We start from the raw sequence: 26,209 nt of genomic DNA, 5'->3' as shown, positions 1-26,209 counted from the left end.
CCCTGCCTGGTATGCAGCCCAGCCCAGCCAGCACTGTCAGGCTGAGCCTCCGCCCTGCTGACGACCAGCTCACAGTCAGAGACATGAAGTTCTCACAGAGCTGCCTCATCTGACCGAGCCTGTCAGCCCACAGGACTCAGAGCCTCGTCAACCAGTGATTACTGAGCAGCCGCCCATCTCAGCCGAGCCGGGTGGGTTAACCAGCCAGAGCGGCAGCGAGATGGGCTGATATGAGTGTGTGGAGGTTAGACAGTTCAGCGAGGCTGAGGTCATTTCCTCTAAAAGTGAGCCAAGCAGGCAGCAAACAGACTAATAAGGCAATAAGGAAGGGACATTTCATACAGCCTTTACTCATAGAGCCCTTCAAACTGATAATTTGGTCTATGAGGCAGTAGTTTGTAGTAGTTTGTAGCCGAGTCGGGCCGTCGTTGCGGAAACATCGGTGCATGTGACAAGGAAAAACAGTTGTTTGGCAACATCCTGGGTCAATACACTTCACACACAGTAGCACTGAGGAGGACTCCACTGCCAGGAGTGAGATGATATCACCCTGCCGCTGATCTGCAGGAACAGCTGCCATATCAAGAACTGGCACCAGAACGCAATGGTTTTTCTTTCCATTTCAGTGGTTTCATCTGAAAGTGGAAAGTTTCATGACAGCATCGTGGCCAAAATCAGATATGAAGAAGAAAGGAAGGAACTACCTGGTGCAGCTCCGAATCTGACTCGTCTGCACTGCATATTCATTATAGATCTATTCATACTGTACACAGACCTTCATAGACGCAGCATCATTTACACTAAACAGGTGAACACAGTATTCGACAGAAACAGAAAGTTGCAGAGACGGATTTTCTTTCTTCTCTTTGGGTCATTTTGCCAAATGACCGAACCCCAAACCTCAGTTGAATGTTAAAGCTGCATCAGTATCTTTGTGCGACCGTGTGTCACCACCAGTGAGGTGAAAACTGTGCCCTCCATCTGTTTCTGTTGCATCCACCTGCACGGAGCAGGGCGGAGAACCCCAGCGCTGTTGGAAAAGACAGGTTAGACAGTCCAAACAACGGCCAACAAACCGGTTCCATCACCTCCCCAATAGGGCAGACGCTGCACTGTATTCAAAACTGGGAGTGTTTTACTCAGTGAGTCCTGCTGTCAACGAGGCCTCATAATGACAAAAATCATCAATAGGTCGCAAAGACGTCTGAGGGATTCAAGGTTTGTCCACATCGTTGTCGTTGCTGGATCTGTCCATCCGCAGAAATAAGAAACTAACGTCTTGAGGCCTGATGGCAGATATATTTTTCCTTTTCTTTCTTTCTACTGTGTATCGTTTGGCCACTGCAAGGTCCCATTTTGGGTGAAAACCTTAAATGGGTCAGTTACTGTTGTAATGCCAGCTATATACATGCGTAAGAGGGAAGAGGATGGACTTTTCGGATGCTGGGAGTTCACTGGCAGGAGGGAGAAACATGTTTTTGTAATGTTGGTTGAGTGAATTCAAGGAAATTATACTAATTATTTTGGGTGTTTTCCAAAACAAAAGTCAATTTCAAGAGATTTCAAACTGCCGTGCCCGAAGAGAAGTCACCATCGACTGACCTCAAAAGACAGTGAAGCTGCTGCACCAAACAGTTTGGGCCAAAGTAACAATCGCAGGACATCTGTCATGCAGGGAATCAAACGTTGTGATGGTGACCCCTCAAAGTCTGACACAATCATCTGAAGCTCCGAGGACGTTGTGCTATGTGAGCTAAACCGGTAACTTTGCCGAGCTGGTTCACGACAAGAAAAAGCTTCTTGCGCAGACAATAAGCATTCCATACATCTGTACCTGGTAGAAGTTTTGTCGGGGTAAAGGGAGGGGCCGGTAGCTGCCGTGTATCTGTTCATTGAGGGACACACGGAGGTTGTTAGAAGACTCGAGTGTTCTGACTCCAGAGACCCAACATCATTGTCAAGACACTCAACACAGAGCAACAAACCCAGAACAGGCTGCGCTGGAGGGTCAGCCGCTCGGAGGCCGATCATGTGACAGGCACACACACAAACTCACACATGCTCGGATTGGTGCAGTGCGAGTGCGATGCCGGTCTTTTAAAGTAAAAGAAATGTGTTAGAAGTGCGCACTGATCGTTACTTTTCAGTAGTTTTGTGACTTAAGTGCGGTAAAAGAGGCCACAAACTGGCAACAAAATAAACAGTTGCCCTGGCAACAGACAACTCGGCAATATAATTGAAGATTTTCTCATAAAAATATTTTGACCTGCACTTATCTGTTGTTGCTACTGACCATGATGTGCTGTGTTATGGGAAAACCAGAAAGATGCCGTCAGCGTAAAACAGTGGTCACACTAGTTCAAAACTGACATGAATAACTGCACCCCCCACAACCCATAAACAAAATGGACATGCCCTGCAGCCTTTATTTAATGCGAGGACGCCCAGTCAGTGAGGACGACAACAGCGATGCCCACATCGGGGTGGTTCTGTGTCGCCGACTGACGCCTGAATCAAAGTGGGCCCAAATAGAAGCAACGTTGAAGCAGTAAAGTGTCTTTACACACGCTTTCATTGGGCTTTAATGTCAAACACACAACAGAGGAAGTGCCAAAGCCTTTTCTCCTTTTCCTGTCACACGTCTTCCTGTTGGATGCAGCGCCTGGTGATGCAGCGACTCGTGTGACTCAGGCTACATATCCAGGTCGGACAAAACGAGTGTGATGACAGCAGCAACAGGAGCAGCAGCTTCGGCTTGTGATGAGGACTGATGACTAATCTCAGGCCCCACCCGACAAACCACAGACAAAAATGAAGATGGCTGGATTCAGCTGCTCTCTCTCTGGGTACTGCTGCTAAGTGCTGTTAGCGACCTGGAAAATAGCGACATGTCCAGCCTGGGGCAAACAACCCCGGCACTGCAAACAATCAGAATGGAAGTGGAAGCTTCCCAAAGAGGATCCTGCACTGGTCTGTATGAATGTCATCGCCAGGGGGAGGAATTAAAGAGCAGACAGACAGAGGAGTAACTGAGGGAGTGATGTGCTTTTATAACCCAATATAAACCAATCCCTCTATAAAAGGCAATCTGGGCTGTGACCCACTTTGTTGTCACATCAAAGCAACAAATGAAGGAAAAGATTTTGCATACTGTATGTGTATCTCTCTTTCTTCCGGTGTTCAGTTCTGCACAGTAGGAATACAACTCAGTTCTCTGTGGTTGTTCTTCATTTCTCATCAGGTTGTTTGCTGAGCTTCAGCACTTTCAGGCTTTTCAGTCCTGATATTGGCGACATGCTGGCAAACGCCTCACAGTTATTTTCAGTCCTCGGTGACGGATCCCAGAACGCAGAGTCACACTGAACAGCTCTTGTTTGTTTTGAAGCCCTGCCGTGGCTGCAAACTCACTGACAACCAGTCATGGGCCTCGTGAAGCAGAGTCGCACAACCACCTCTAGATCCTATCACAACTTTACAGGAACCCGATCAATACGGAGCGTCTTAACACATGGCAAACTGCCCCACCGTGGCACTTATGCTGAGAAAACCACTGGCCGCCCACCACGAGTGGCAACGACCTCGACAGCATTTGAGCATTTTGACAGGTATCAGCCAAAACAGGAAGTGCTTCCACCCACAAACACCGACAAAAGTGTGAGCCAGAGAGGAGAAAACGATGCCAGGGTACGTACCATCAGCTTGCTGGAGAGTGTAAAAGCCTCTATATATGCTGCAGCGCCTGGACAGGTTCACCTTAGTTTCCCCAACTCCACACTGTAATGCCAGGGCACACACGGCTTGCCAAAAAGGCCAAAACACACACTCACTCACACACACATATGCACACACGTAAACACATATACACACAGGGACACACGCCCAGCAGGGCAAAAACTTGGTGCTCCGCCCAAAATGGAAGTGCCACAACAACGTGTCGGAGCCGCTCTGGCTCCGCCCCGTCACAAGGCAGCCGAGCAGGCTCAGTCACATTGGTCGGCAGCGCAGGCAGAGGCCCCGCCCACTTTTACTTTGCCTTCCAGCAGAGGTACAGAGAGAAAGAACTTTTAGGGCTGGGTGGCGTCAGGCTTTGTGATCAGTGGATGTTGCAGTTTGATAACAGGCGTGGTGGCCAAGGAGAGTGCAAAAGGGAAGAGCTGCAGTGGGAGGGACAAGAAGAAGTAGAAGAAGAAGAAAAAGAAGAAGAAGGAGAAGAAAGAGAGGGAGGATCAGCAGGAGGAGGAGGTGGTTTTGCAGCAGCAGAGCAGTCTGGGTGTGACCGAGTCGACTCACTGCTTAGGAATCCAAAGGCGCTCGAACAACACTCACAGACGCACACTGTGAATATATGTGTGTTTGTTGGGGGGGGGGGAAGAAGACTATGTGTGGGGGAGGGGGAAGTGCAGAGAAATCACATGAAGTTTCAAACCGATTCACAGACAAAAATCATACCAAAGAGTAAAGACACATAGAGAGAGAGAGAGAGAGAGTGGAGGGGGGAGTTATGGGGCGTGTCAGGGCAACCAATAAGATCATCAGCTGAGTTCCAGGCATGTCTTGGCCTTCCGCAGCCCAGGAACGAAGTAACCCGGCAGGAAACACTGGACAGCAGCCAGAGGTTGTGTAAGATTTTATTTTTTTTTAGAGAGAAATGAAAACAAAGAACAGCGTGCAAACACTCACACTGCACTGATGTGTCTATGGTAACTAGAACACCAGGCTGGCTGCTTATCAAGGAGAAGTGTCTGAAAACTCTAAAACAAAACCCCTCTGAAGGAAGATGACTCGGGGGAACAGCACCCCCTGGTGTCCAAACACTGGCAGCGCCCTGAAAAGTTTACAAAAGAGGGGTGGATTGTGTGAGTCATCTGAAAGTGTTGTGTGTGTGTGTGTGTAAGAGAGAGACAGAGAAAAGGAAAGAACGAGAGAGAGAGAGAGAGGGAGAGAGAGAGACTTCTGTATTGGTCTGTTGTTACATGGTTAATGGACGTACTGCATGTGTGCTGTGTGTCCAGCACTTGTTCTGTCTCTACTGCATTTTTTGGAAGTCAGCTTTGCATTTCTTCTATAAAAACAATCCGAACAGCCAATGTTTCTTTTGTTGATTTTTTTTTATGCTTCATACATTTTATCTTTGTATTTTAAAAAAGGAAAACTTCAGACTGTTTATCTGTCTTTGGTAGTGTTGTTAAAAACCCACTGATAAAAGTTCAGATAAATGAGCTGGAATCATTAACACGTGTAAAAGGACAGACCTGCTTACCTCATCCCTCATCCCTCCCCAGAGATTTCTGGGACTGTTGCAAATAACTGTCCAATCAAACCAGCACGCTCTTCTTCTTCTTCTATGCCTATTTTTTGTTGTTTGGTTCAGATTGCAGAACAGAGGCGACTTGTTGCGGTCTCTGCAGAACCACAACAACGTGTGCCTCTGCTGTCCTCACACTTTCCCCGGTCGCCCCTGGAAAAACTTATCTTTGTTGACATTCGACAGCTAACGAGCTGGAGCAGATGGAGGACCCGCCCACCCAGAGGCTCCCAACAAATTGGAGGTGCACGGCTAAAAATGTGGTGGGTGGCGCCCGGTGGTGTGGTCTGAACTCCAGTTTGTGAGGAGCTGAGGGCAAAAGTCTGTGTGGGAGGAGTTTCTTAAACTGGGTCTGTGGGGGGAAACTGCAGCAGATACAGTTCTGAAGAATTCTAATCTCTGTCTCAGCTGGGGAGGAGCGATGGTGGAGAAGGAAGGAGATTCTTTGCCTTGAAGTTCTAAAGGCTGCAAATGTTTGAATCACATCACAGCAAAGACTGCATGCAGCTAAAAACCTTTAAAGGTTCAGTTCACCAGAGTTTTCTCTTCAGGCTGTCAGTGAACTCCCCAGAAATGAGAAGAGTCCATTCACCACATGTTTACAAGGTGTGCAGTGTTCTGGACATAAACACTTTGTGATGTCATAAAGGGCAAATATACCTCCCCTTGGCTATTGGACAAAACCCCAGGGCCATCTTGCTTTACCCGTTCCAAACATTCAGAAGGTCCACCAGGGGTCAGAAGGTTAGGGCAGCTACAAATCAGTGATTTAGTGGGTGGCTATAAACAGCAGGCTAAAAATGCTTATTCTTTGTAGATCTATAAAGCTGGGTTTTTTTTTTCTACTTTTAAAACTTAATTATGTCTCAGTTGGCCGGGACACCACTTTGTTTTAATTCTAACAGTGAAGTGAAGTTACTGCCTGTACCAGGTTCACAGCAGCTCATTAAAGCGCAGCCTCCAATCCTCCCTGGGCTCTGCAACTTCAGACCGTTGACCTACTGACCTATTGCAACCCGCAACCAGCTCCTGTCTGGCCAATCAGGCACATACACAAACAAGGAGATTCCCCGCAGCGGCGGACCAAGCCCTCGTCCAGCAGCTCACAAGGAACGTCAGACTCTTGTTGAGGCTGAAGGAGCTGCTGCTGTCGCTGTCACAGCCGTAGTTTGCTGTAGTTTGTCTCCAATTCACTGCTGCGGTGTTTTGGTTTGTTTTTTTTAGCACTAGCAAGGTGAGAGTTGAAATGCAACTGAATAATCCTCTCGGGTGTTTTGGAATGAACACAGTAGAGTGGCAGGTTTGAGCAGGACAGAGAACAATGAGAGTCGCTGGTTCCATGATGTCACGGCAGCCAGACACTGCATGTTTTGTCTGAATGGAGGGTTATGGGTGGCGGCTACTTTATGTATTTATTTATTTACATACTTACTTAGTTACTTGCTTTTATTTTACTTTCATCTCTATTTTTTTTGCACAACCCCTCAATAAAGGGAATGACAATGGACACTGATCACACTGTCAGAGCAAAGCAAAGTGAAAGAATAGTTGGACTCTGTAACTTTTCCAGACGTGATCTATGCTTGTGAATGATTAGCCAGCCGAGTGAGGCACCTCAGAGGCCTCCAGGTCAGGCACAGCTGTAATCAGTACAGTAAAGGTGTCCTGACCGATAAACTCCCTGAAATTCCCTTCTCTCTCTCTCTCTCTCTCTCTCTCTCTCTCTCTCTATTTGTGTGTGTACATCTATGTGTGTGGGGGACTAGTCAGGGAGCCATGACTGACGACGTGTAAGAGAGACTGTAGCCTGCATCGACGCCCCCTCTCGTGCGTTTACCTCGGGGTACGCCTCGCATTTCATACATTCTTTCACATTACATGTGAGCAGATGGCTGTCGGCTCTTCATTACTGATCCTCTCTAATCAAAACCATTGTACCAGCCCGCTCGCTCTCAGGCTCGTAAACGCCCCGTCGTCGTGCCGAATCACATTCCCCAGGGGGCGGCGAGCCTGAAAAACCCCCTGAACGGCTTGTCACACAGCTGACGTGAGAAATAACTGAGAGCGACATTGCACACGAGTGTATCGGAAGCGAGAAATCTGACTGCTGACTGTTGAGGAGCAATTTTTGCCGATTGCCGACCAACACAAACTGTTTGACAGATATTTAGGAGGAAGTGAAAAGACGGCGTGGAGCCGCGCTGGATGTCACCTGAAATGCATGTGGATTTATGTGGCATGCTGTGAACTCTCGGTCTATTTCTGGAACTCGGCCTCGGGGTCGGTTGCAGCGAGGCCGAGGCTTCACATCAATGCGGCTGAACTACTTCTGCCTGTCTAGACTGTCTGACTGTCATTCGTTGTCTGTTGCTGCGTTGTTTGCACAAAAACGATTCAGCAAAGTATGGGTTTATTATAGTGTCCACAATTGCATCAAATCTGGAGTGACAACGCTGGATAGTCGACGCTATCTGAACTGTGACATAATCATCGCAACACAAACCACCGCTGTGCCGCATAGAGAGACACCTACTGGCAGGAAGCAGGAAAAAAATACGATTAGATGGAGCTAAGTGGCAAATAACAACACTGATGTCGAATGCAAAGAAAACAACCTGTGCAGCGGCTCTTGCTTCACAGCTCATGTTCTAGGTGGTGTGTCTGTGAGTGTGTTTGTGTTTGTGTCTGTGTGTGTTTGTGTTTGTGTTATTTTTAAACATTCTTCTCTGATGCATCTCCCCAAGTGGCTGCTTCCTGTCACTGCCGTCCCGTCAGACCAGAGCAGATTGAAACGGCTCAGGGGAAAAAAGCTGCAGCCCAACGATGGGGAAAAATATCATCCCCAACACACTCAGGACAGAAACTCCGACACAGTAACACAGTGTTGGGCTGAATCTGAGCGGTCGCCTTGAATACACAACTGTGAGCGAGAGCAAACGGCCACAGCCCTGATAACAGAGTCCTGACGTCAGGACAGCTGGTGCAGACTCTCTGAGGTTGCGCAGGACCGACTTTACGAGCGTTTCTGAGTTTCTGAGACAAAATGAAACCAAAAAATATAAAACGCAACTGCTGCCAGCCAACTGCCCTTTCGACGATGCTGCAGGAAATTCCAGGCCGTCCTGCAAAACACCAAGGGCAGCGCTTACGGATATTTCTTTTAACTAAGAGCAAGAAAACCCAGACAGGAGTCTTTCTGCGTCTCCCCTTTGGGTTGCGTTCAACAGGCTCCAGACAAGGCAGGCCCTGTGCTGGCAATGTTTAATGTTGCCCAGCTCCAAAACACAAACTTTGAGCCGCGAGCTTGGAGGCTGACCGGCAGCTTCACATTCCAGCGAGGAGCGAGAGCGACAGGAAGGGAGCAGACTTGGAGCAAAGCCAAGACACTTTTTGTCCTGCTTCCTACAGCTGAAACATGCAGCACAGCCCTTGAAGACATGCGCAAAAAGTCACATCAACAAAGCAGCGACACCGGCAATATGGCACACGCAACCGCACACAAGAACACAGTGTCACACACCTGCTGCTCCACGGACACATTGTGCAGGGCCGGCTCCTCCCGCGGGCCGCGGATCCAGCTCAGAATCTGGCCCATGTTGGCTGAGAGTAGCTCCAAACGTGTGCGTGTGTGTGTGTGTGTGTGTGGGCGTGTGTGTATGTGTGTGTCCGTCAGCCTCGGTCGGCTCGCAGCGTACCTCTGACACCCAGGGAAAGGGAACGGGGAGAGAGGGGGAGGGACTGGGAGGAGGTGGGTGTGGTCAGAGAGCAGAGGAGGATGGGCTCAGATGTTGGAGCTGTAAAATCCCAGGGCTATAAAGAGCCCACACACACCTGACATTGCGCCACATGTGAGCAGCTTCTCACACGTGCACACGCATCAGCTGTTTTGTAAAAACAACTTTTGTGTTCTTCCCAAAGCGTTCAGTGTCTAGGAATTCCTTCAGTTTATGTGCAGAAATTTGAGAGAAATACATCTGGGCGTGCACACACCCAGATGTGGTGAAACACAGACTCTGAACACACACAGGCACGCAAGCACACCCACACACGCACACACGCACACACCGATGCTTCATAATCGCACGCAGCCATAAAAACCAAACAGTTTGTGCACTGCCCAGGTCGTTTTTTTTTTTTTTTATCTGGAATCTGTGTCAAACCTTGACATGGACCTTGGTAAGACTGAAAAAAACAATACAAACTGAGCCAACACTTGGTCACATGGTCTGTGATCTTAGGATCTAAGGATTTCATCACAGTGCGGTCAGAAATAACAGTGTGGAGTCGGTTATCCGAAGATTAAAACGTTTTAAATAAATCAAAAACTTGCCATAAAATCATTGTTGTGAATTTCTTCTTCTATGTCTCCTCCTAGCATGAAGCTGGCAGATGTAGGTCAAGCGATACTGGTCATAACTGGGCTGTATTGGCACCTAAGTAATGTAAAATCACTTCCATTTGATATTAACAACACACACACGCTCACAGCTTGGAGGAAACGGTTGCTGTAGCTGCGCACCGTCACTCTGCTACGTGACCGATTGCGATCAGACACACAAGACGGTTTGTGTAGACGAGCCACGGTGAGTGTGACGGTAGCTTGTTAAAAGACGTTGCAAATGAATCAAACAGTTGTCGATGATGAGGTCAGGAAGGAACAGAAGCGGGAAGTGCAGCAACGTGTCTGGTGTTTACCTAGCGAGCAGGCATGTAGCCTGAAAAATAGAATGAAGACTTCTGATTGGGTGGGACCCATGGATGTATCATAAGAACTGGATACTGGACTGGCAATATGACGGCGCGCCGATCTTTCCCAGTGGCCACTTGAGGTACTGCAGCAGAAAAAATGCCATGGGACCAAAAAGCATTTTTCCCATAGCCCACAATACAAAAATAAATGCCTTTAAAACGGCTGACAGGACGACTGTGACCATGTTCAAAGTGGGAGGTTCCAGGCCCACTGAGGACCACCCACAGCTGCACAGGCAGAGTGCATATAGACAATACAAATGTGAAAAGTGTTTATGCTGCTGCAAGCTTCACATCGAGTCCATTTGTACTGATTGCAAAACTTTTAACAGCAGAGTAGGCGGATCCGCCGACACTTTGGCAACAATGCACAAAACGGTGGTGCTGTGGCATGTTACATCACCGCCCTCTATTGTTTTCAACTCATCTGGCGCTGGGCAGAGTGCAAAGTGCCTCTTCACTGATAGCCCTGAGGAATCTCGCTCACCTCTGAACAGGGCGTATCAGACATCCCTCTGTGCACTGAGAGGTGGGGCGGTGCAGACAATGCAGACTTTGAGTGAATCACACCGATGGGATCAGCTCTGCGGCTTGGACAGCCGAGCCTTTCGCTTTTTTCTTTTAATGACTTGTCCATGGCTGCGCTGTTGTGTATTGCACAGAAATAATGCAGTCGAAAACATTGTCCCGCTTTACCGCGTCGACTCCGCCCACGGTCTCGTGATCCGGGGGCCAATGAGAACACAATCGAACCATGGCGAGGCGAGGCGCGGCGAGGCTGTGAGAACACGCCCCAAGTAACGTGAAGCCGGGACCGCCGGTCCGGCTGACAAACATCGTAAAGTAAAAAGAAAAAAAAAATGTTACGCAACAACGATGTCAATAATCCATAAAAAAAAAAGTCTTAAACTAAGACAATAAAATGGTTTCGTAATATTTATATCTTTATTAACTAAGAAAATACTTCTCCATTTGTAGCTCGCTTTTTTCGTCGCCATCTTTTTCGAAGATGTCTTCGAAGATGGCGAAAATACGCAATGCTTACTGGGTAGCCCTTACTCCCAAGGGTGGTGCCGGAGACTTCGCGGGAGCGCGCATTTTTGAGATTGAGGGTTGAGATTGAGGGTTAAGGGAGGAATTGGATTGAATTCACCCTTGGACTCACCTGGCGAGAAAATCGTGTTTTGTTTGGGAAACACGGCCAAAAAGGCAGCGCTGCTCTTTCTCATTGATGCTTATCAATATAATTTGGGGCCCCACATATAATTACACTAAAAATGTTGTGACAACTGCAGTTGCACAACTTCTGTGGATTTCCTGAACGCAGCATAATAAGCCCTGCATTTGCAACTTCATGCTAAAACGAATGTCCGGAATGGAAACAACAAGGTGGTGTCTCAGATGGTTGCTAGCCTTGCAAAATGTAACCTTGCCCTTAGTGACATCACAATCAAGAGCTTTCCACAATTCTCTTTATCCATGACAACACACTGAAAAGTGGATCAAGTCAAAGAAGCAAAGGAAGGAAATTTCTGAAACGTTCGATATCACGATCGAGACACAGATTAATGTCAGGAAACACTGGTAAAGTGGATTTTTCACTTTCTGACAAACCAGCCACCACTTCTCGTCTCTGATTCCAGTGACTTGAATCTGTATTTTCAAACTACTGCTAAACATTTCAAAGGGCTCTCCAGTCTCCACAGCACATGGAACCATCTGTCTTAACTCCCCTCTAGCCCATCACAGCAGGACTCAGGCATTACTGGAATGAAGTCATACCAGTTTGCTCTGCAAATCTTTTGTTTTACAGCTACTTGTGACGTTAAAACAATTTTTTAAAAAAAAGGCTTCTATGCACAAGTTGGGTGTGAGCAGCATGAGTGCAAACATGCATGCTAAGGTTTTGGCACATTCCCCTGCGGTGAAGCACACACCCTTGTCACACCTTTGCCAATGTTCTCAGCCTTATAAAAAAACAAGAGAAAATTGCTGGTGCACCATGGGAACTTGATCAGACCTATTAAACAGCCAACTTCCAAAAAGCCTGAGTCATATATCGGGCACCAGGTTGACTCGACTGTTTTTTTTTAACTGGAGTGACTTATTTAAAGGTCCCATTTTATTTCGCCCCTGTTTTCTTTTGAAAACTCTGCAAATCTTTGAAAAATAGTGTATTTATCCTCCTATTTTCCCCTGCTAATTTTTTTTATAAGACCTTCCACTGGTTCTCCAAGGGAGAGACGGTCTCAGAGGGCGGAGTCAACATTTGGCTACGGGGGAAGCTATCCCTGCCCTTTGTGACACCACTAACAGGCCTAGAACTGTGTCTTTTTAAAAGTGGAACTAGCGAAAGATGTGAAAGGTGGTCTTATGTCACTTGTGAGTTGACCACAAATACGCAAAGGCAAATTGAATCTAGTTGAATACGGGACCTTTGAGGCAGCCGTGTTGTGAATAACAAGCAGGAAGTAAAACGACACTGCTGGCACATCTTTTTTTAACCAGGCGTTCTTTACGAGGGTCAGACCTCCTCGGTGTGCACACACACTTTTACCATCGCCACCTCATCGGGGGTCACACATGCAGGGTCTCACACCCTGTTACATCTCCAGAGACGTCCGCAGATGATCCAGCACAGTTAAACGAGGTTTGACAAGAGCTAAAAATCAGAAGTGTTTAAAGCAGAAGTGGTCAAACTTTTTGACTGGTGGGCCACAATGGGTTCTAAAATGTGACAGAGGGGTCAGAGCAGCAGCAGAAGGATGGAGTGTTTTGATGACCCATCTCATAGGAGGAAAAAATATATCATGGGATGAGTAGAAAACATGTGATTTAATGTCAATTAAAATGAACAAAAGTATTAGGAGAAAATAAGTGTTTGAAGCCCCATGTTATTTAGCTCTTTATTCAAACCATTCTTAAAACACTGAAAAAATTGAAATACAGCTACTTTTTATTTAGTTATTATTAAAATAATTTTTTCAAGTCCGTCGGGCTGGATTAAAAAGCTCAACGGGCCATAGCTTGCCAACGCCTGGTTTAAAGTCTTTCTTAGTGATGACGGTAAAAGGTTGTCATGACATTTCAGGAGAAACGGTAAAAGACAGGGTTGACATTATTTCCTCAGTAATCGGATCACCGGAGTTACGCCATAGAAGAGCAGGAATGTCCGCTGGTGCGCCTCCTCATCTGCACAGTGAGGCGCCGCCATTGTCAAAAGTGGCAATATTTCACACAACCCTGACACACGTCTCTGCGTTCAGCAGAGGGAGACAAACACAAACCAGTTCCTACATGTAGTGGATGCTGCATGCCGCACCTGACCGCAGGCTGCAGGGCCCGGTCATGCAGGTTAGAGGAGTTTATAGATCCGACAGGCAAAGACTGGGTTTTTGAAATGAAGCGTTTTAAAATTATTGTGTAAAACCTAGCAGGAAAAAAAATCCATCAATTTTAAACCCCGTTGCCTGATGTAGCACTCGATGTTGCACGTTCCTGAAACCAGTGTGACATATTTGAATGCTCATTATTGGCAAATGAAATCATAAAAATGAATGCCACATATAATGAATGCCCGGTTGGTTCTCTCTGATTTTATAAAGCGCTTTGAGACGCCTTTGGTTGTGATTTAGCGCTGTACAAATAAAAGTTTATTATTATTATCATTATTATTATTATTATTATTATATAAACATGCCTACATATTCTCGTTAGATCGCTTTTAAATGTGACACGCTGGACCTTGGAGTCGCAACACAAAGCCTGCACTTCTTGCTCTGGATTTTATAAACAAACAAAAAATCTGACAGAAACATAAACAAAGTGACTCACATCTTCTGTATTTTCAGTATGTATGAGACAGGAGGAGGAGGAGGAGGAGGAGGAGGAGGAGAGGAGTCGGTACCTGGCCATGGCAGGAGACAGCAGCAGTGTAGAAGACTGAGGGTCTGGGTTCATGGTGCTCCGGTTGGGATTGTTTCCCCTGCTACAAGCACACACACACACACACACACACACACACACACACACACACACACACACACACACACACACACACACACACCCACACAAGCACCGGTAACAACTTGTTATTGGAAGGCCTTTAGAGCGATGAAAGAGATAAGGCAACGTACTCAGTGGAAGGCCTGCACAGGATGCATTGGTTCAAGCTATTGTTTCATCCTGAGGCCTATTCATTGCACATCTGCAGCGGAAAATGAGTGTTTGTTTGTTTTTTATCATGACCATGAAGGTTTTTGTGCTGCTTTTTTTTTTTTTTTTTTTTTTAGATTATTATGGAAGACTTATGCAACAAAAATGGTTAAACTGTCATTCTGAATGAATTTACATTGGTTTTACATTTAAAGGAAGAATAAAACTGATGGGGGGGAGCTAAAATGTGTAAAGTGGCTCATTACTAGCAACTGATAATGACGGTGAGGACAGAGCAGCTCAACACCCGATAGCTGGAGTAGTTAGCCACCACTGACAACAAGGTGCAACCGCAGTGCCAACTGTAGGAGTCGGTTTGCACAGGCGCACACGCCCAAGTGTACAAACACTCCGCAGAGTAAGAGTTGAGCCATCACACAACAACTTATTTCTTTTCGCATCCTATCATTGGCAGGCGATGCCAACTTTTTTTTCTTTTTTTCTTTTTTCTTTTTTTAATCTAGCTCTGCGAGTTTGTTGCAGTCAAAATAAAAAGCAGCGGCAGCAGAGGAAAGGGCAGTAGCGGCGCACCACAGGCTGCCTCTCCCTCTGCTGCCATGAAGTTCACTCAGCAGACCTCCAGTCTGGGAAGAAAAGAATGCCGGAGGAGAGAAAGGCTGCGCGTGTAGTTACTCACGCGCGACATCCACAACGCTGCGTACGCCATGAGGTCTCGACGCTGCGCCGACGCGCTTCTTCTACTCGTCTCCGGTGTAATGCACAAGCCCTTTCTTATTGTCTCGCCACGGAGGTGCCACTCCCCACGCACACGCACACGCACGCACACACTTACACACGGATCAGATAATGATCGCGCGCGCGCGCACACACCAAAAGAAAAAAAAAAAAAATCAGTCTCTGCTTCTTTTCATGACTCAGGTGACAATGATTCCGCTGTGGTTTCGTTTTAAACCGCACTCTAGTCCCACTCCCGTCTTCCTCTTCCTCCTCCTCCTCGCGCGCACAGATTCATCGAGCTGTGACTGACTCAAACACACACGCTCCATCAATTCGCGCGCGCACGTGCCGCGGGGACCATGGCCTCAGCTTCCCTGCCCTTCAAGGCAAACAGCTGACGTATGGAGCGGCCGATGATGCGCAACATCAATGGCAACAATCAATGCGTTTTTTTTTAAATAAAAATAAAAATAAAACACTGCGACGTGCAGGAAAACCCAGCCAGAGTTGCTCACGGGAAAAAAGGTTCCAGGAAGTGCGTGAGGAAAGAGAACACAAACACACAAATGCATTTCACCCCAGGTTAGTTTTATTCTTTCGCGCGATGAGATATTTAATTCAAAACTTACTTCCTTCTCCTCCTTGTGCTGTTTGTGGTGCCCGTGGCTCCTCTTCTTGTGCGGCATCTTTTATTTATTTCAAACAGTTTGTTTCCCTCTGCGGACTGTTGGGTCCAACCTTTGGTATGAATCTTCAGAGCTTCTGATTTGTCCTCCAGAGAAGAGAAGTTGGAAGAAGGAGAAGAAAGTTGCCCCTCCCGCTCAGGGAAGGAAAACTTTTTGTGGACTGATCAAAATGGCTGTCAAATTATGCCACGGTCTGTGAGTAATAACTGCGTGTGCGTGTGTCTTTAAGAACTCAGCTTGAGCTTGTGCACGTTCGCCTCTGCTGGTCCAAACGCTGAGAGAAAACAGGTTTGGTATGAACAGGATGTTGTGTTAAATATACAAGTTCCCTGTGTTCTGCTGCTGCTGCTGCTGATTGCAGCTTTTTGTTGTTGTTGTTGTTGTTGTTGTTGTTGTTGTTGTTGTTTTGCTTTGCTTTGTTTTGTTTTATTGTTGTCATTCCACAAACGACATTTGGTTTGGTGCAGGAGGAGCTCACAAGTTGCTCCTTTTCTTTGGGAGACACACCCCGCACTGCAAGGAAGGAAGAAGTGACTCACTACAGCCGGGGAGCCTTTTCCTCTCAGTGGCTCGCTGCCTTTATTTTGCCACATGCTGCCCTCTAGTGGTGCGGATTCAGTGCGAGTATTACCAGCAGCGTTGACTCCGGCTGAGTGGAGCAGCTGTTAAAGATGCGTTCAAGTCACACTCACGCGATACACAGTGATGGAAGTATTAAGGTCCTTTGCATGAGTAAAATTATTACTCCTAAGTGTGCCTTTCAGAGCCATAAAGAAAACGATGACACTTTCTTATCTGTGGATTTGTCTGGAATTTTGGGGGATTTTTTTTGTTGCATTAAAATGCAAAGAAAAAGCTGAACAGAATATACATATATGTCAGATAAGCCATATTTCACACATCAGAGCACCATAAGCTGTAACTCAGGTCAGTTCATGCAGTGTCTTGAGGGAAGAGAGCTTAAACTTATTTTACATCTTGACAAATATCAACAAACAGCAAAGGGGAAAAATACTGTGTGAGTGAGACAAAAAATAAAAGAAAACATGTCACCCATCTCCGCTATGAGTGCTGACATGGGGTGAGTGAACTGAGACCTGCAGGTTTCTAAGACGTCGGCAAAGTCCAGTTTTGTCGACCGCCCCAATGGCCTTTAGAGGTATCTCATCTCAAGGGCGATAAGCCTAAAGCTCATCCGACCTTTAGGCTTCCTGATAACGGCCTGAGCGCTACCACTTTTCAGCCAAGAGCCTGTCAGTGCAGCCGCCCCCCTAACACACACACACTCACACTCACACTCACTCACACACACACACACACACACACACACACACACACACACACACACACACACAAACAGGCGCCCCAGTGATGCCAATATGGACGTTACATCCTGATGACATTTGCTCCTTTCATTGGTTTTGTTTGGCCAGGCTTTGCCAAACTTCAGTAGTTTGCTGATAATTCAGTTTGCTGATTTGCCTGTCTGAGCTGTGAGCTGTGATACATCTTCATATATTTGTATATATATATATATATATATAAATATATATATATATATATATATATATATATATATATATATATATATATATACATATATATATATATATATATATACATATAGATATATATATATTTGTGTTTTCCCATATTTGTATTAATGTCCACCTTGGTTGTTTTTAAATGTGCTGTATGTGTATGAGTAGTATATTTGTTCCCTCTGCATCGCAGTTATGGAATGGAACCAAATGCAGCTCAAAACAAACCAGTGTTCTGCAGGAAAAAGCCAATGAGACTGAGAGAGACAGTTAGACAGTCCTCACGAGTGGTGGAAAGGTCATAGGAGGGTGAAGATGACTGACACGAGTCCAACTCAGTCTCCTGCCAGACAACAGGCCAACAGCTTAATCAGTGAAGGAAACAGTCTTGAGCGCTAAATTCCAGTAGGGGCAGCAGTGAGCAGAGTGTTGCATTGTTGCACTGGCATGTCGGCAGGTGCTCAGTCCTCCAGGTTTGCAAAGTCTTTTCACGTTACAGGACTTGTTACTGGACTTTTCACGGTTTTCTCAAAGACCTTTAACCCAAAGAGCCTTCTCCGTTTCGAAAAATGGACTGGGTTGGATCAGCAGCAGGTGTACTGGCAGCAGAGCAGGAAGCAGCAGAACACCTGTCAGCGGCGAGCAGACCAAGGCCAGGAGGCACGACGACACGGTAAGGCAGCAAAGACAAAAGGAGCGAACAATGGAAACGTGTTCCTCATTTATCTGTGTTTGCATTCTATGGTTCTACTGTATTCCATGCACTATAAATTGACCACAATGCACAGCGGACGCAAGTGAACAAACAATACAACAAACAGAAACCCCTTCATTTTACTCCCATGCACCACAATTACAACGCAGTGCATTCGTGTCTCGCCAGCGCAGTAGAAGAAGAAGAAGCAAGACAGCGTTACAGTAGCGAGTCCATTGAGCGTTTCATACAGTGGCTCAGTTGGAGACGATGAGCACCTGTGGGAGCAGCTGGTGATAGTGGTTGAACTGATGAGGGGGTGTGGCCAGGTTGTCAGGTCAGGCTGAATGAATGGAAAGAATCCCACAGGAGCAGGTGGGTTGGAGAGCAGGGACAGACGAGACAGTATGAGAAAGCGTGATGAGAAGTGTCATCCAAGAAAACAACGGTTTGCATTACCAAAACACAATTGTACTGTAGAATTAGCAGCAGGTGCACCTCAAAGTCATTCATCTTCCACGCCTCGTTGGCTCTGTTCAGCTGAGTCTGCTGACACGCAAGAAGCTTTGCGTCATCTTGGAGCTAAAGGCCAGGATTCTCCTGGAAATAATAATTAGCTGGTGACGCACGGTCTGACCTCTGACCTCAATTGACAGAGTGAGCGTGTGTATTGGCTTTTTTTGTATGGACCCACGGTGAGCAAGGAGGGAGCTGCGTAGTCATAGTGTTGGAGCCAAAATAGTTATTTTCTTTCCTTATTTCTGATTTATTGGTACTGTGGCTTAATGTGTTAATTATGGACACAAAAGTAATTGTTTTATTTATTTAGTATTTTCTTAGTATTGGTTGCGCTAAGGACCACGCCCCCACATCACCATAGGCAGGTGACTGCAGCACCTGCACTATATTAGGGTGGTTAACGGGGCCGGCAGGTCTCTTGAGTTGAATGCAGCCAAACAGTTTTAGACCGCTTTTCAAGCACTCTTTGGATTTCTCATTTTTTGATGATTGTTGGATTACTTTGTCGATCTGTGAGTTTGCAAGCAACCTGTGCCGCATTGTCCGCTGTCGCGGTAAGACCGTTTTTGTTTTTTGTGTTTGGATTGCAAATAAACAATCTGAACAGTGGATCGCCGCATCCTCCAGAATTTTTGTTTATCACAAGCACGCTTGGGCGCGTCGAACTGAAACTCAACAATTCACCAAGAGCAAAGCGCGACATTTCACAGGGAAATAGCCGCGCTTTAATTGTCTAAAACTGGCGCATGACGATCGTTCGAACGCTGTTGTGCAAACAAATGGAACGCACGCAGCGTCAATGAACATTAATCTGTCACGCCCACTCAATGAAGCGTCATTCATTGGGAATGTCGCACTTGCACATCCGAAGGATTGAAGTCTGTAAATGTAACGCCAAAGTTGAATATAAGCAATGGATGAAAACGTCACGTCTAACATTGATCCTGTTGTTCAGCGACAAGATGGTGATGCTGAAAAGCAAAATGTCGCAATGGAAAATGTGACGGGCCCTGTAAAGGAAAAAAGGGTTATCAAACTAACTGCCAAGGGTTGGGAGATGTTTTTATTCAACACCCAAAAAACAAGAAACTTGAAGTGCAAACAGGCAAAAAAAACAATGGAAATAATGAAAGAGCTCATGCAATCAAATGAAAATGCTAATAAAGTAAAAGGCCATTTGCATGAACTGAACAGACTTTGTGACGAAGCAAATGCATGTCAGAATTCACTTGAAGGTTTGCTACCTGACAATGAATATGCTAAACAAGTGCAGTGGCTTAAATATAAGATTGCTGAATTGAGTGCTTTTGGACAGGATGTGCAACTATGGTTGTGTGAAGTCAAACAGTCAAGTATTGGAGATGGACAGCAGATGACTTCATTCACTATGGTGGATAACGACAAGCAACCAGGTGATGTAAACTGTGATGACATTGGACCAGATGACAGCGTTTCTAATGCCCCAAAATCAAAGGCTACGTCATGGTCAGGTTCATCCGGAACATCATCGCATATTCGTATTCGTGCCAAAAGAGCAGCCATCATGGAGAGAGTTGCGGCCTTGGATAAAAAACACGAGCTTGAAGCGCAACAGGAGCTATTGAAGAGGAGACAGGAACAATTGGAGCTGGAAACTGAACTCGCCGCAGCAAATGCAAAAATCAGTGTGTTGGAGTCTATGCAAGCCAGAGACAGCTCCAAAAAATCTCTTCAATCTGATGGAATGAGCTCGTACTACAGAAAGGGCGCTGCTCAAAATCCACACGGGGAAGTTTCCACTGAAAAGGTACAACATCCACAAGTGGTGAGACCAAAAACTAGAGAAACCTCTGTCAAAGGTTATGACCTGCCGCACACAGTGGAACAAAGCATGCAAACTCACGTGAGCGCTCAGCAGCATGACCACAAATCAACCACCATGCAGAGGTTCAACTCTGCACCAAGGCAAGAGCATACCAGCGTTGACAAGTTAGCGGAAATAATGGAAAAGCAAAACAAAATTACAGAAGCTCTGGTAAAGCAGCACAATATGTCATCATTACCTTCACTTTCCATACCAGTTTTCAAAGGCGAACCATTGGACTATCTGTTTTTCATCAGAGCGTTTGAATATGGAATTGAGAAGAGAACGGACAACAGCAGGGACAGACTTCACTTTTTGGAGCAGTTTACAGCCGGCCAGCCACAGGAGCTTGTGCGCAGCTGCCAGTATATGCCAGCAGACAGAGGATATCTGGAGGCAAAAAGACTGCTGAAAAAACATTTTGGAGATGACTACACAATTGCCACAGCTTACTTGGATAAGGCAATCTGTTGGCCATCTATAAAAGTGGAGGATGCTGAATCTTTGAAGAGCTTCTCATTGTTTTTAAACAGCTGCCTCAACGCAATGAACACGGTGGATTATCTGGAGGAACTGGATCATCCAACGAATATGAAAGCCATCATTTCCAAGCTTCCTTATAAATTGAAAGAAAAATGGAGGTTCAAAGCTTGTGACCTGCAAGAGCAGAGTGGAAGAAGAGCCAGGTTTGCAGATTTGGTGAATTTTGTGGATAATCAAGCTAAAGTCTTATCCCACCCAGTATTCGGCAGCTTAAAAGACGTTGCACCAATTTTAAAAGGAAACTTCCAGGTACCACAGCTGCCAAAAGGCAGCATGGTGAGAAGGAGCAAGAGTGGTTTAGTTACCAGCGTGTCCCCATTGACAAGACCAGCAGGGGGCAGTGTTTCCCATGTCCAATCTATTAAAGATAATAGAAAGCCTTGTTTATTTTGCAGTGGCGCTCATACGCTTGATACCTGCTCTCAATTTAACAGGAAAGCTCAGAATGAAAAACTGGATTTTTTGAAAAGGAAAGGAGTGTGCTTTGGATGTTTGGAGTCAGGGCACATGAGCAAAGGATGCTCACAAAGGCTGACATGTCAAGTTTGTTCTCTCAAGCACCCTACTGTTTTGCACATCACCAATAAAGGAGGAGCCAAAACTTATAAAGACCAAGAAAAGTCTATCACAAGTGGTCTAGTTGAAGTTGACAAAGAAACTGGATCAAGTGATAACAACACTGGAGAAGTGGAACCGGTCTTAGCTATAGTGCCTGTAAAGGTAAGAAACAAGAAAAACAACAAAACAGTCACCACATATGCCTTTTTAGATCCAGGCAGCACTGATTGTTTTTGCAGCAAGGCACTTCTCCAGCAGCTTCAACTCACTGGAAGGACCACAGATATACTTTTACGAACAATGGTTCAAGTTCAAGTTGTCAAGACAGCATCTGTATGTGATCTAGAGATGTGCAGTGTCGACAGTAACGATTACTTTGATCTTCCGACTACATACATGCAAGATGAAATCCCTGTTAAGAAGGAAAATATTCCCACGCATGAGGATCTGAAGCAATGGCCATATCTAAAGGAGGTAAAACTCAATCCAATCAATTCTGATATCGGCTTGCTTATCGGCAGCAACGTTCCAATGGCACTGGAACCTTGGAAGGTAATTAACAGCAAGCAAAATGGACCTTATGCCATTAAGACAGCCTTAGGATGGACTGTAAATGGTCCCTTTCGAAAAACAAGTGTCTCCAAAAATGGTAAACGGGTTGTCATGGCTCACAGGATCTCTGTTGTCAAGCTGGAGAACTTGATACGACAGCAAATCAAGCAAGACTTCCCGGAGCGTGAGAAAGAAGAGCGTCTTGAAATGTCGCAGGAGGATAAATTGTTCATGGAAAGTGTTTCTGCATCCATCAAAATGGTAGATGGACATTACAGCATTGCTTTGCCATTAAAGAAAAAGGACACACAATTTCCAAACAATCGTTGTGTAGCTGAAACAGTGGACTCTGTCAATGAAGAACGCATCAAAAAACTGGAGGAACAAGTTTACCAGCTCATCAAGTTGACCCCTGCTGATAAAACAACCAGTAGCTCCTCTGCTGTCGTGACACAACAAATCTTCAAGAGGGACACGGATCACACGTCAGAGAGCGAGTGTGACAGTGGGAAGGAAAACCGGAGGCGGTCCAGGATCCCCAGACATCGCAACAGCCTTACGAAGAAGGGGCCTGCCAAGGAGATCAGAAGCAGGAAATCAGACAGTGATCCACAGTGTCGCATCGAGACGAGTTCAGAGGCCACAGTGAGAACCCGGAAAAAAGTAAACATTGCACGCGGCGCGAAAGCAGTCGAGCCAGTGAGAAAGTTCCTGCAAAGAGCCATTGGAGCCTCTGTTGACGTGACAAGTAAACCCAAAGATGAGGCAGAAACCTACAGGACTATCTTGGAAGAGCGTGACCAGGAGAGAGAGCGACGCTGGAAGGCAGAGCAGGCCGTTAGGAAGCTCACAGACGAACTCAAGTGCTGGCAGACCAAGGCCGGCGAAGAAAAAGATCTTCAGAGTTTGGCCCTTCACACCACCGACAGATTGAAAGAACTGTTGCTGAGGGAGCGGTCAGGGCGCTGTGAACTGAAAAATCGTGTTGAGGAGCTGGAGGTGAGGTGTCGATCCCTCACCCACCAGGTGGAGCAAGCCCGCACCAGCGAAGAGCAACACAAGGCTGCATTGCACAGGCTGGAGGAAAACATCTCCCAGGGGGAGTCACTGAGGGCGCAACAGCAAGCCGAGGAGGAGAAGCGACAGCGGGAGCTGGGGAACAAAGCAGCAGTTCTGAGGAGAGAGCTGGACATCCAGAGAGCAGCGGTGCGCCAGCAGAAAGACAAACTTCAAAAGCTGCACGAGCTCTTGGTTTCCAGGGAACAGGAGCACAGGAAACAACTGGACTTGCGGCTGCAGCCTGATGGGTCAGATTTCCGCCAAGCAGTTGCCAAAGAAGTTGCATTCATGGAGCAGAAACACGGCCAAAGGGAGTCTGAGCTGCAGGAGAAACTGGCAGAGGGCAAGAAACAGTACGCTGCCCTGGAGGACGAGTTCCGCATGGCGCTCACCATTGAGGCTGCTCGCTTCTCTGAGGTCAAAGACGTTTGTGACCAGATGACCGAGGAGCTTGTGGGTCACAAGGCGGCATTTACTCAGTTCCAGGAGAAGGAGAAGAAATCTGCCTCTCTGGTGCAGCAGCTGACAGCAATGGTCAAAGAACAGAACAGCCGCATCTCTCAGTTGAACAAAGCCAAAAATGACGCTGTGACAGATCTGAAGAGCCGCTTCCGTTCCTTGGAAGAAAAATTGCAGCAGGACAGACGTGCGAGTCTGCAGCTGGAGCTGCTGAAGAAAGAGAAGGCACAACTGATGTCTCAGCTCACAGCCCACGAGTCTGTGATAGACGGCCTCAGGGCAGAGAGGAAGATCTGGGGCCAGGAACTCGCTCATCAAGGAGTGTCCTTGGCTCAGGATCGAGGACGTTTGGAAGCCAGGATAGAGGTGTTGGGTGCTGAGCTGGAGAGTCGGAAGAAGCAGAGTGAGAGGGACGGCGATGCCCTCAAAATTAAAGCCAAAATAGTCGATGACCAGACTGAATCCATCCGCAAACTTAAAGAGGCCTTGCAGGAGCGTGACGACCAGCTACGGAGGATGCGTGAAGAGGCAACGCAGGCCCAGAAGAGGTTCCAGCAGCAGCGGGAGGAGGACCGCGCTCAGCAGGCAGAAGCCAGAGAGCAGTTGGAGCACTTGAGCCTCCGCAAGGAGGAGCTCAAACAGCAGCTGGTGGACAAGGATGTCGAGTTGGAAGAGGCCAAAAGAGTTCACGGTGAGACAATCAAGAAGTGGCAGGAGAAGACAGACTTCTTGACTCAACTGGAGAGCCAGGTGAAGCGCATGAAGGAGAAGTTTGAAGCCAAGGAACTTGTGTTGCTGGAAGAAAGGAATAAAGCAACCGATGCACAAAGGGCTGCAGTAGCGAAGTTGCACAATACTGGACGACTGTTACAGCAAAAGGAGGTGGCGTCAAGTTCAGTACATGGCAGATGTAGTTCGAAGAAGATGGATAAAAGAATATCTGCCAGAACTGCAACAAAGACAAAAATGGACAAGGAAGACACGAAACTTCAAAAAAGGAGACATCGTTTTAATTGTGGACGAAATGGCACCAAGAGGATCATGGCTTATGGGCCAAGTGACTCAACCCGTGCCTGATTCCAAGGGAGCCGTAAGACAAGTACAAGTTTGGACCAAGACCAGCACTCTTTGCCGGCCTATCACCAAACTCGTGCTTCTTCTGGAGGCATCAGAAGGAGACTAACGCATATACATGCCAAACACACACTCACACCCGTCCCCGCACAAATTCACGCACACACACTTCCCTTTCCCACCACACACACCTACAAGCAGCACCTGAAGATTCACTCACACATATGCACACATCTTGGACTCATCAACTTTTGCAGATCTTCAAAAGAGACTGAAAAGTTTGCAATATTGTGAAAAAAAAGAAAGAAAGAAAAAAAAAAAGGACGATAATATTGTACAAGATGTGAAAGAACTTTGGCTCCTCTGTTTTGTTTTGATAATTGACATTTGTTTCCTGCATGCCAATTAGGGGCCGGAATGTTGGAGCCAAAATAGTTATTTTCTTTCCTTATTTCTGATTTATTGGTACTGTGGCTTAATGTGTTAATTATGGACACAAAAGTAATTGTTTTATTTATTTAGTATTTTCTTAGTATTGGTTGCGCTAAGGACCACGCCCCCACATCACCATAGGCAGGTGACTGCAGCACCTGCACTATATTAGGGTGGTTAACGGGGCCGGCAGGTCTCTTGAGTTGAATGCAGCCAAACAGTTTTAGACCGCTTTTCAAGCACTCTTTGGATTTCTCATTTTTTGATGATTGTTGGATTACTTTGTCGATCTGTGAGTTTGCAAGCAACCTGTGCCGCATTGTCCGCTGTCGCGGTAAGACCGTTTTTGTTTTTTGTGTTTGGATTGCAAATAAACAATCTGAACAGTGGATCGCCGCATCCTCCAGAATTTTTGTTTATCACAAGCACGCTTGGGCGCGTCGAACTGAAACTCAACAATTCACCAAGAGCAAAGCGCGACATTTCACAGGGAAATAGCCGCGCTTTTACATAGGGCTAGAACATTTTACCGTTTTTAATCTGACATCGCGGCTGGTTGAATGAAGTTGTGCGACCAAGTGGAACATCACAAGTCGCGATTGGCTCCTTGAGCCCCTCACTTTCACATATGGGCCCTTTTAAGGGCAACAGGAGGCCGAGAATTGACTAGAGCAGTGTCAATGATTTGCCGGTTTGGGCGATAAAGAACGAGCGGTCGGCCTCGCCGTCCCTCTGCGGCAGGTTTCCAGTGACGAGCAACGACGGCTCCCTCGCTCAGAGCAAACACGCGTTGCCAGGTAAACGTGGATTACACCGCGGATCTGGCGCCGGCTTGTTTGCACACGGCCAGATGACCGAGTCGTGTCAGCCCCTCGTGGGTTCAGATGGGTTCAGCCTGACAATGACGGACGAGCTTGCTCTTTCTTTCTTTTTTTTTTTTTTTGCTCAAACATCATTGGTGTGAATCCAGCCGGAGAGACGTCGAGTGCTTGTTTGCGCTCAACCTGTTCGCTTTTCTGAGCAGAGCCACAAGAAAATTAACCTCTAATTATGTCCAAGGGGAAAGAGAAAGGGGGAAAAATAACACCCATCCATGAGGAAGGGAAAAAAACACCTTGTTCCGTGGATCATTGTGAAGCAGCTGTGATGATCAGAGCACGGTGACCTGCTCTTTACAAGAGCAAACAACTCCAATACACTGTTACAAAAGCCTTTGAATAAAAGACCCAACTACTGTTTGACGACATCAAGGACCAGTCCGGCCTTTTATGCCTTTTAAAATGTAACAAAAGTGATCGCAGT

General features: G+C 46.5%; 1 protein-coding gene and 1 pseudogene across 28 annotated transcripts in view; one reads left to right on the top strand and one right to left on the bottom strand.

The window, feature by feature from the left end:
• Positions 1-15,828, bottom strand: part of cast (calpastatin) — a 29,330-nt gene extending 13,502 nt beyond the window's left edge. For 3 of the 28 annotated variants that reach the window (XM_076014431.1, XM_076014434.1, XM_076014439.1), the window contains exons 1-2: positions 15,577-15,825; positions 13,962-14,042 (exon numbers count right to left, since the gene is read on the bottom strand). In XM_076014431.1, the coding sequence (XP_075870546.1) occupies positions 13,962-14,042; positions 15,577-15,633 (138 nt within the window). In that variant the 5' untranslated portion in view covers positions 15,634-15,825. Of the gene's footprint in view, positions 1-1,834; positions 1,886-3,688; positions 4,348-8,825; positions 8,999-13,961; positions 14,043-14,906; positions 15,206-15,576 lie in introns of those variants that run through there. The other 25 variants (XM_076014436.1, XM_076014448.1, XM_076014454.1 and 22 more) reach the window with 18 other exon arrangements.
• Positions 15,829-21,909: 6,081 nt separating this feature from the next.
• Positions 21,910-24,478, top strand: LOC142880363 (leucine-rich repeat and coiled-coil domain-containing protein 1 pseudogene; annotated as a pseudogene).
• The last annotated feature ends 1,731 nt before the right edge of the window (positions 24,479-26,209 follow it).

Source organism: Nelusetta ayraudi, unplaced genomic scaffold, assembly GCF_046127955.1.
Source record: "Nelusetta ayraudi isolate G7.1 ecotype Tasmania unplaced genomic scaffold, CSIRO-AGI_Nayr_v1 ptg000168l, whole genome shotgun sequence".
In the NCBI taxonomy this organism is placed as follows: domain Eukaryota; kingdom Metazoa; phylum Chordata; class Actinopteri; order Tetraodontiformes; family Monacanthidae; genus Nelusetta; species Nelusetta ayraudi.
This window is presented reverse-complemented; position numbering and strand designations above follow the sequence as displayed.